The 9,799-nt window shown below is 36.4% G+C and overlaps 2 protein-coding genes across 2 annotated transcripts; both read right to left on the minus strand.

The window, feature by feature from the left end:
* Positions 1-2,110: 2,110 nt before the first annotated feature.
* LOC129375956 (uncharacterized) lies at positions 2,111-3,514 on the minus strand. Its single transcript, XM_055055351.1, has 3 exons — positions 3,430-3,514; positions 3,301-3,344; positions 2,111-3,222 (listed from the first exon to the last, which is right to left on the minus strand). Exons 1-3 carry the CDS (start codon positions 3,450-3,452, stop codon positions 2,306-2,308), a joined length of 984 nt encoding a protein of 327 aa, XP_054911326.1. The 5' UTR covers positions 3,453-3,514; the 3' UTR covers positions 2,111-2,305.
* A 1,528-nt stretch (positions 3,515-5,042) lies between these two features.
* On the minus strand, positions 5,043-9,277 carry LOC129375915 (secretagogin-like). The gene is made up of 11 exons (XM_055055287.1): positions 9,056-9,277; positions 8,502-8,572; positions 8,255-8,350; positions 7,880-7,969; positions 7,706-7,762; positions 7,472-7,549; positions 7,336-7,391; positions 6,498-6,543; positions 6,327-6,386; positions 5,968-6,036; positions 5,043-5,522 (listed from the first exon to the last, which is right to left on the minus strand). Exons 1-11 carry the CDS (start codon positions 9,123-9,125, stop codon positions 5,397-5,399), a joined length of 819 nt encoding a protein of 272 aa, XP_054911262.1. The 5' UTR covers positions 9,126-9,277; the 3' UTR covers positions 5,043-5,396.
* Between the last annotated feature and the right edge of the window lie 522 nt (positions 9,278-9,799).

Here is a 9,799-nt window from a genome sequence, read left to right on the forward strand (position 1 = left end):
TCAGTGAGATAAACTTTATGCTAAATTTAACAGTTTTATCTGAGGACTTTGTGGAATTTAGAGTTTAATTGACATGCAGATTACCTTTATGCAGTAGATCCAACATTTCTTCTAGATTTTGCACTGATTTTACATTATTTGCCTAATCAAGTTCAGTTTTAAGGAGTTCTTCAGCAGTTTTCCTTCTTCCTTTAAGTGTCCAATTATGTGACCCAATTTCCATTTACTTGAAACAAAAACTTTGTGCAATTGACTCAGTGCCTCGACAGACAAGATAACTAAGACAGTAAACTCTAAAAATCGGGGTTGGAGAGAGTAAGGTGGACACACAACTAACAAATGGCTGGTGGAGTAAAGTATGATCATCTCCTATAAATGCCAAACAGCTTAATTTCTGTTTGACACAAAGACTCACAGATACAGACTTAACCTGAGGAGGGATGATTCCCTCAAACAATTCCATGATACCATTCAGTGCACATGATTCAGGATGAATCTAAAAATAGAAATAGAAATTACCTTCCTCCAGGATCTCTGAAGAGTTCCATAAACAGCACACACATCTTTCCATATATGGCCTTATTACTTCTAAACATACAGCTGCAGCTGCATGGAAGCACAGTTTTCTCTGCACACACTTTTCACATATGGCAACTTGTGCTTCAGCTTTGACTGTCTTTAGGCACATTCAGGCATTCTTTTCTTTTTCCACTCACTCTGTGTACACACTTCAGATTGATAAAAAGTACTAGTCCCTCTGGTAGATTATTTGACTTTTAACATAGGGAAATGTCTTAGTGTAAGTAATAATATACCAGTACTTTATCAAGACATTGATTTAAAACAAGCTCATGTCTTGCAGTTTTTTCCCCTTATTTCAAATGTATTTGCATTAGAAACTAGAAAAAAGTATGAGTTTTTTTTATAAGGCTTTGGCTTATAGAAATATGCTCCTATTGCAGTGTAGTAAAATATGAATTATGAGGCAAAAATATAACAGGTGAACTAAAACACATCAAAACTGAAAAACACTGTTTACAGATATATATCATGAACCAAAAGAAAATTGGCTATCTATAGGTGTTTTGCTTTACATTGTAGGTTTCGTTTCAGATTAAATTATGAAAATGTGAGAATTGTTTCTTAAAATCAAGACTTAAAAGGTTTGAAGTTTTTCTTACTACAGTTGCTCAAAAAAGTTTTAGAGAAATATTGCTGGTACAGTAGGATCAAAATTTGAAAAGATGTATTATTCATCTGAAGTTAAGGAGACCTTAAGTTAGAAGTTTAAGAACTTTAAAATGTTGAGTGTAAAAGGATGTGTTTAACACACTTTGAGCTGAACAGGGATCAGCTGGGGAGGCTGGCAGTGTTACAGAGTACCATCACTTACCATGCAGGCCTGCTGCTTAATGACAGGGAGCACAAAACACATGGGATGATAGTCTGTGCCCTGAAAGCAGGGTTCTGTCATTATCTGGCCTGAATAGTGGAACAATGAACTAATAACTGCTATCAGAGTGGCAGGGAGGGGGATAATGAGGGTGAAGACAAGGAACCAGCAATCAGACTCACTCATTTTACACTGCTTTTCATGTACAATGTTACTATATTTTAAATGCTCATGGTGCATGGTGAAAACATCCAACACTGAAGGGTTGAGCAGAAACTGACATACCCAACTTGCCCTTAGCATGGCTTCATCCCTTCAACACACCTAGAAGCTAATCAAAACCAGAGTGATGCAGAACACATGCTAAAAAGGTAAGCCACATTAGGTGTGTTTGAATAAAATGTTACCTGTGCCAAGATGAACACTAAAGGTAGCACTATCCTGCATTTAGAGCCAATAACTGGTTGCAAGACCTACATGTTGCCCCTCCCCTATTGCCCAGTCATGCATTTGCCTTAGCTTACATGTAGTTCTAGAGCAGGTCTCAACCTTAAAGGACTAGCTACAGAAAGTTTCATCCATATCACCAGCAGTTGCACCCAGTTGGTAAAACATGTCAGTACCTCTAATATATTGAGGCTTAGACTTCTGTGGCAACTCAAATTAAATAGTTTCAAGTAGTTTATTTCAGTATGAATAACATGGCTTACAATTAAGATCTCAGAGCCCGTTTCTGTTTGACAGTTGTAGACAATTTCCACATTAACTGGTCTCGAGTTTCTTGACCCAGGCTTCATTTGTAGATTTGCACTGTCATCTTGAAAAAGATCCTTGTTCTGAGAAACACTGGAGACCAGAGAGCCCAGCAACCTTGCCTGCTGTTGTGTGGTATGACAGCCTGATTGCATCTCTTTAGGATACTGGTCTAGAGCTCCTGTCGTTAGCACCAATTCGTTGGTTGGAGTCCGAGGAAGGCACACTATCCCACACACTTCTGGTTTGCAGTACTGCGGGTGCTGTAAAAGCAAAGGACTTTTGGTGTTGCTGGGCAGTTGACTCTGGAGCATATACACTAGAAGTATAGATGCCCAATTGGCCAGGATTGGTTTTCAGTATAGCAGGCACCGGCAAAGAATGTTGATGTTGTCTAACAGTGAATTCGGACCTTGTGCTTGGAAAATTGACATTGTGCCACATGCCTGTTTTGGTCTGGAGTACGGCAGGTGCAGAGAATGCAGGATGTTGATTGGGTGGTCGGGACGCAGGTTGTGGACCCTTTGCACTCGGAAGCTTAACAGTGTCCCACGTGCCCACGTTGGTTTGGAGTACAGCAGGTGCAGAGAACGCAGGATGTTGATTGGGTGGTTGGGAAGCAGATTCTGGAGTCAACTGTATGCCAGTGCCAGGTGATCTGGGCTGCAGCTGAGCTGGTGCATGAATCTCAATTGCACCACTGGAGACAACACTGGAGCCATAGTGGCTCACCCCTTGAAATGAAGGGTCCTTCATTCCTGGATCCCTATGTAGCAGGCCACCTTGTGGCTGTTGCTGCCAAGTTGGAGCTGAGGCAGCCCAGTAGATAGATGCACTTCCTGGTTGACTGTAACTACTTACTTGCCTGCCATAACCACGTTGACCTTGCCTAGGAACTGAACCCCATGGTTTGGACGCCTCAGTGGATAAATCTCCAAAGAAAGTTGAGCTAGACACAGAACGTCTTGGCAGTAGAGAGCCTTCATAACTGGATGGGACAGGTCGGTAAGAGTGGCGCAGAATCTCAGCTCGAGTTGAAGGGCCAAGATTTCTACTTGCATATCTTAAGATATTTCCTAAAGGAAAAACAAAAATAAAGCCATTTGTCAGAGGTAGTTATGAGACAACACTTTGTGAGTTCAATAAATCCATACCTGTTGCAAGCTGTTCAAAGGTTATCAGAGAGAGCAATAGAATGCTGAAAGAGACCAGTTAATCAGAATTACCATGATTTCATTTAACATTGTAACTTAATGCAGCAGAATTTTGAAGCGTGGCCAAACCTCAAATGTAATCCAAAAGCCATTTCTTTGTTCAGAAAACCTGAAGCAAGACAGTCTGTAAAATGTTTGCTGTACAGACTGTTAAGAAAAGAAGTCTTAGCTTCATACATACACCACCCCCAATGGTACTTTAAAAGGATTTCAGACCTCAGCCAGCCATGTGTCTCACTGATTAATAATTGGAAGCAGCTTGGAGTCTTTTTTGGGAACATGGCTGATTTTTTTGTGAGGGGGAGGATGTCACTTAGCTTCATTCCTCACAGCTGTGAACCACCCAATTAGCTGCCACAGTCAACAATGAGATTTTCCTCCTCTGATGGACTGGCAACCTGTGCAGGATTTATCCTGTACCCTTGCTCAATGTCCATTGGAGATATTAACTGGCTCCCCTGCAGCCTCTCAAATGTAAGTCTGTATAGATGGTAATTGGATAGAGGGACACTTTCCCCCAAATTTAAATGACAAACAATGAATAAATACAACACAATCATATTTTCTTTCATTTCCTTTTTCTACATGCAGCCAAATAAGTATTTATATTTTATACCACTGTATTGTGTTTATTAAGTTGTTGGCAGGACATGGTGCCTGTTGTAGAAATATAAGAATATTTAGCTCTATAAGGTGTCTGTACATATACCTTATATATCATAAACACAGTCTGTGGAAGCAGCAACTTCATATTTCAACTTGATATAGGCAATGCAACATCCATACCAACTTATATTACGATGAATAACTGAATTTGACAGTGTTGGATTAGAATTAGATGTGAATTGGAATGGATTTAACCCTAACTTTACTTTATGGGTGGATTTTATTTGATTGTATGTGAATGATCTACACTTTACTTTCAATTCTGTGAAAGTTAGCTTATGCTCAATAAATAGCATAAGCTGGATATTAGCACAACCAAAGTACTAATATCCATAATGATATTAGCGGTGAACGATTCCCACGTCTCACTTAAGCTAAAAGTTGTTGGATTGGATGTAAAAATATTTTCCTTCAAGTGTTTTGCTCCCAAGTCCTCTAAATGTTGCAAAATAATTAAAAAGGTTGAATCATTATAGCTAATATAATATTTCCTGTTCACATTGCAGCAATCAAATCCTTTGCTAACTAGCTTTGGGCATTTATTCACAGATATTTGGATTGTTTTTCTTTGGTGAGAAGATGTAAAAGTTTAAAAGAAATCTTTACGATGAGCCTATTTTGCTCCCTCCAGAGTTTCTCTACACTCAAAATGTTATTTTACTTCCTGTCAGAAAATAATATGAAGTATAAAAACTACTTAAGCCTAAATTGGGGGTATGGAAAATTTGTGGCATAAATTTAAGTGGAGCTGCTATTTGACCATCAGTGGCATATAAATCAGTGTTTCTAACGGGGGTAGTATGGGACAAATGCAGACAATTTATAAAGCAAGCCCCCTCATATTTATTAATTCAGGGATTTATTTATTTTTAAAATGTGCACTTCATTATATATTAAAATAGTAGTAATAATAATAAAACTGTTCCTATTGTCAGCCTTTGATTTCTATTTTACCTGTAACTAGTCTTCTTGCAAGTAATCATTGAACCTACTCAGAAAATCATACACAGCTGACAGTTTTATTTAATATATTCAATCATCACTGCTTTGACAAGTTTCACCATGTGATCATACATATATTAGTTCACATCACATCACAAAGATTACATAATTCAGATAAGTTACTTAAAATTGTCTACCTTCTTCTCCCTGTAAGGTAAAGTATTTATGTAGGTTTTTTTGACAGAAATAAATAGTTTTAATACAGCCAAGTAGTTTAATACACCAAAAATGCTTTAAAGTATCAAAAAAATGGTCAAAGTAATAATCGGATAGAAATGGAGAGTCTTAAGGTGAATAGAAAGACAGCACAGAGGAATTTGTGATAAAAAACGACTATGATGAAGTGTTAACTGAGGGCTAATGAAGGGTTAACTGAGTTTGAGGCCAAGGCAGAGAGCAAGCTCGTTCTTCTGGATTTTTCCGTCTCTGTTGATGTCACAGTGACCCATCAGGGTTTTCCTGAACTTGTCCAGTTCCATCCCGCTGATACTGGGCTGCAGAAAGGTTTGAGAGAGCTGGTCTTAGAAGAAATATCAGAGGTCACAGTGTTTCTGTCCATCCATCCAAATATTGTTTCAAAAATTTATTGCATACTGTTGGAATAACATATATTCAACTAGAAAATTGTGTAGCTCAAGTTAGAATTTGACACAGACATACACACATACATACACACAGACTTAAGAAAAATGAACCAAAATATATTTTTGGGCTAGTGGAGAGGAAGCTGGAGTACCCTGAGAGAAACCCCTCATGCAAAGGGAGTGTGTGCAAAGATCATACAGATAGGCCTGAATTTGAACCAAAGACCATGTTGAATAAGGTCAACAATGCAAACAACTGAGTCATCATGCAACCCAATATAAATATGACTGCAGACACTTTAATCTATTCTTTTAGAATAAAAAAATAATCAGTAAATTTGTGATTTTTTTCTACCTTCACCAGCTCCATCATGTCCTTGACAAATCCATCAACTTCAGGCCCCTCCAGTGCACCTGTCTTACTCTACACACAAAACACACTTATACAGGTATAAAAGTCACATCACCATAACTTTAACTTTTACTTTATTTTACTGTAAAAATAGAAGATCTTAATATAAGAACAATATCTAAAGAGCACAATAAGTATTTTGTGGTGCAAAATACTTATATCATTATGAAACTTTTAATTTCACAAAAAATTATCTCTGGCTTTATATTATTTGTAAAAGAAAATCAGGTTCAATTAGTTGTTACAAATGTGGTGAAAGAGCAGAGAAGAGAAAGAATGAAACCAAAGAAATCTGAACTTACAACATCATAATGAGCAAAAATCTTCTCAAAGTCCCTCTTTCTGTCCTCGAGACTGCAAGCCTGAAACAGTCAGATTAGATTTAAAGTTTATGAGGTGCAGAAGGATGCTACAAAGTTAATTTCAGAACATAAAAAGGTGTCTAGAAAATTTGGGTTTAAAGTTGAACTCACGTCTGTCTTAAACTTCAGTAAAAAGTTTTCATTCAGTGCCAAAATTCTAAGAAAAACAGAAAAATAGTGAAAATGCGAAACAAAAAATTCTAATACATTCTGACATTTATATTGCATTTTATTAGTTGCTTCTTTTCAGCAAAAAATATTAATCAAGAATTTAGCTCACAGTATCTTGTTTTAAATGTTTTGTTTAAATCTACAAAGCACACCGCTTTGTAGATTTGTAATTTCACATTTACATCACAAATGTGATGTTTACAAATCACATTTGTAATGTGATTTGTAAACATACAAATCACAGACTTTATAGACATGTGACAAAGTCAAGATAGCAATTGATGAATTAAGTGAAATACAGTTATCAAGTTTTAGGTCTTTATACAATTAGCAGAATTGGCCCTAAATTAGCAAACTTTGCAGAAACATGGGGCTCCATAAGCGCTTGAAATGACCCAGGACATGATTTCAAAGAGACCACTCATACACCCACAGAATAAAAACTAAACAAATGTGTGCTCGATTGATTATTTCTTAGTTGTGACAATAGTTGATGCCAACAAATCTTATAGAGCTGGAAAGCCTATTTATTTTTGCTTTAATGGTGCCACATCCGCCAGAAAAATCCATTTGTGGGATCAGCAGCATCCTGCTTTTCTGCATGTTCACCCAAGAAAACCTGTGGAATTGCCTGAGCGTTGTGACTGTTTGGGGTTCACTATTGAGGCCCACATTTATCAAAACATCAATCAAACAGCTCAATAAGCGACGCCAAGCAGGAGTAATCAGCAGAATGAGCTGCTTGCCGTTTTTTGCTGGTTTTTCAGAGCAGTGGTACCTGGCCATGTCGTTCAGATCCAGTCTGCCGTCCCTGTTCTTGTCAAACATCTTCATCTACATAAAAGACAAAATAAAGGCAATAAGGAGTGAAAAAGATATTTTAGCAACTTGGTCTCAATATGATGCCCTCTTACCATGGTTTCAGTATACTCCTCCAGCTTCTGGGGTGTGATGGACTTCCTGTGCTGGAGGAACAGGTCCTGCAGGAAGCCCTGTGGAGAGGCAAGAGTTTATAAGCAACACGCATAATTTGATGTAAGAATCTTCAGGCACTTCGTCCTCTATTTCTTCTGAATATTATTTTTTTTTAGTTTCAAATACTCTTAAAAAGAAAAATATATTCAAATTTATATCTGGAGACACATTACCTTGAGCTCATTGGCTGAAATGTAACCACTGCTATCTGTGTCATAATTTCTCCAAATCTGTAATGAAAGAAGGCAGATAAATAGTGAATGCTTGAAAATAATAGTTTGTTGACTCCGCAGTATTTTGTTTCACAATGAATGCATTTACAATCTCAGCTGATTTTTTCCACTTACCCTCATAAACTCCACACTGTTGTCCAACGGAGTTTCTCTGTGAAACAACAGCAGGAAATTCTCCTCCACTGGAAGCATCATGGCAGCCAGCTAGAAACAGCCATTAGAGTTTATGTGGAAAACGTTTCACTTTCAGTAAAGACACAGTTATTTACAAAGTGATCCATCTTTATTAACTTCTCTGTTTTGCTTACAATGTTATTCAGAAGACAATCATAATTAGAGGAAAAAAATAAATCTGCCAGGCTGATTTAAGTTCTGTGCAGTCACCAGAAATTTAAAGTCAAGCATATGAGAATTTTTTCTTCTCCTGTTGGACAGAATAAATAAATCTAAGCAAATTTTTCCATTAGCGCTTCAGCTGTTCAGACTTACCTCCTCAATCTGCACATTTCTGTCTGGAGCGGAGTCGTATGGAGACGCAAATCTTTCCCTCATTCTTCTCACTTTGTCTTCTGTTATCTCCTCCATCTGAAAACAACATTTTATGTTGTGGTTTTATACCAATTTGCTTTGCGAAACAAATGAAAAACAAAAACAAATGGCAGCAAATCCATATTTAGACTCTTTTGAAATAAAATCAGAGATTATTCTTAATTTGGACCTCAAAGTAAATTCTCACCTTCATTCCAAGTTTGTGCAACATATGCTTGAAAAAGTCCTCCATCTTCTTTCCTTCAACGTAGCCTTTGTCTGAGGGTATTAAAAAATGTTTCCATATTTTACTGAAAATCTTCCATTTAAAAACTGAATAAAACTACAAAACTGCTCAATAGTTTTTCATTGATACATGTGAATTTTTGTCTTTAAAAATATAACTGAAAAAGGTGAATGAAGTGATAACTTGGATAAAACTTTATATATAATTAAAAAATAATCTGAGACTTAAAGAAGAATTCCTTTCTCCTTTAAGTCTTTTAATTATATCAGAATAATTAAGGTGATCCTCCTACAGATAACATCTAAATAATCTTCATTCATGACAGAATTTCATGCAAGTAATCTACTGTTTGGAAATAAATTCAGGTTTTGACCTTGAGTAGAGATATTATTTTCAAAAAAATGAATCAGAAAATAATACAAAGTTTAATCAATCATTGTATTTGCCAAAGAAAATAAAAATAAAAGCTGAATCTATTTAATAACTGGTTTAATTTAGAAAGGATATATTGGTACCATCTTTATCGAAATGTTGCCAAATCTGTAAGAAACGAGCAGCATCAAGTCTGTCCAGTGCACTGTCCATGGTTCTGGTGATCCGTACAAAAGCCAAGTTTAAGACAAAAAAACAGAAACAAAACTGCAACAGTAAAATAATTCTCTAGATTTGCAGAGAAAATAAATATTCCACTGAAGTAAAATCAGACTTTTCCCTCTGGTGTATTGTGATATCAGTAAAAAAAAAAAAAAAAACGGAACAAAAGAGAGGTTGAGCCTTTTATATGTGAGAGGAGGAGGAACAAATAACAGAGGCTGCATAGAGAGAGGGAGTGGGGCGTGTGACCAATAACTCATTTTATTGATATAAACAAAATAGCTTTTTGTCACATTCCCAAGCTAACATAACCATTTACATAGGCAATAAAATCAATTTAAAATGAAATATTTCTTTTGAAAAGGAAGCATAACATAATATTTTCCCAGTAAAATGAAGACCAACACCAAGTCCTATCAAACAAGATAACAAAATTTCTTTATGATAAAAATATCTATTCACTAAACAGAAACCCAAAACAATACATATTTACATAGCTGTATAGTACATACATAAGTGCAGCACTACATCATTAGGATGTAAGCATATAACAAAAAATGTTATGCGAAGGTATAGCAGCAGTGTGGATAAAAAAAACATGTCACGTTTTTTTCATAGGAAACATCTGTGATGTTATCCCAGCAGGAGAGCAAATGTGTGGTAGT

The sequence above is a fragment of the Poeciliopsis prolifica genome, unplaced genomic scaffold (assembly GCF_027474105.1).
Source record: "Poeciliopsis prolifica strain line A6 unplaced genomic scaffold, Auburn_PproV2 SCAFFOLD041, whole genome shotgun sequence".
NCBI lineage: Eukaryota > Metazoa > Chordata > Actinopteri > Cyprinodontiformes > Poeciliidae > Poeciliopsis > Poeciliopsis prolifica.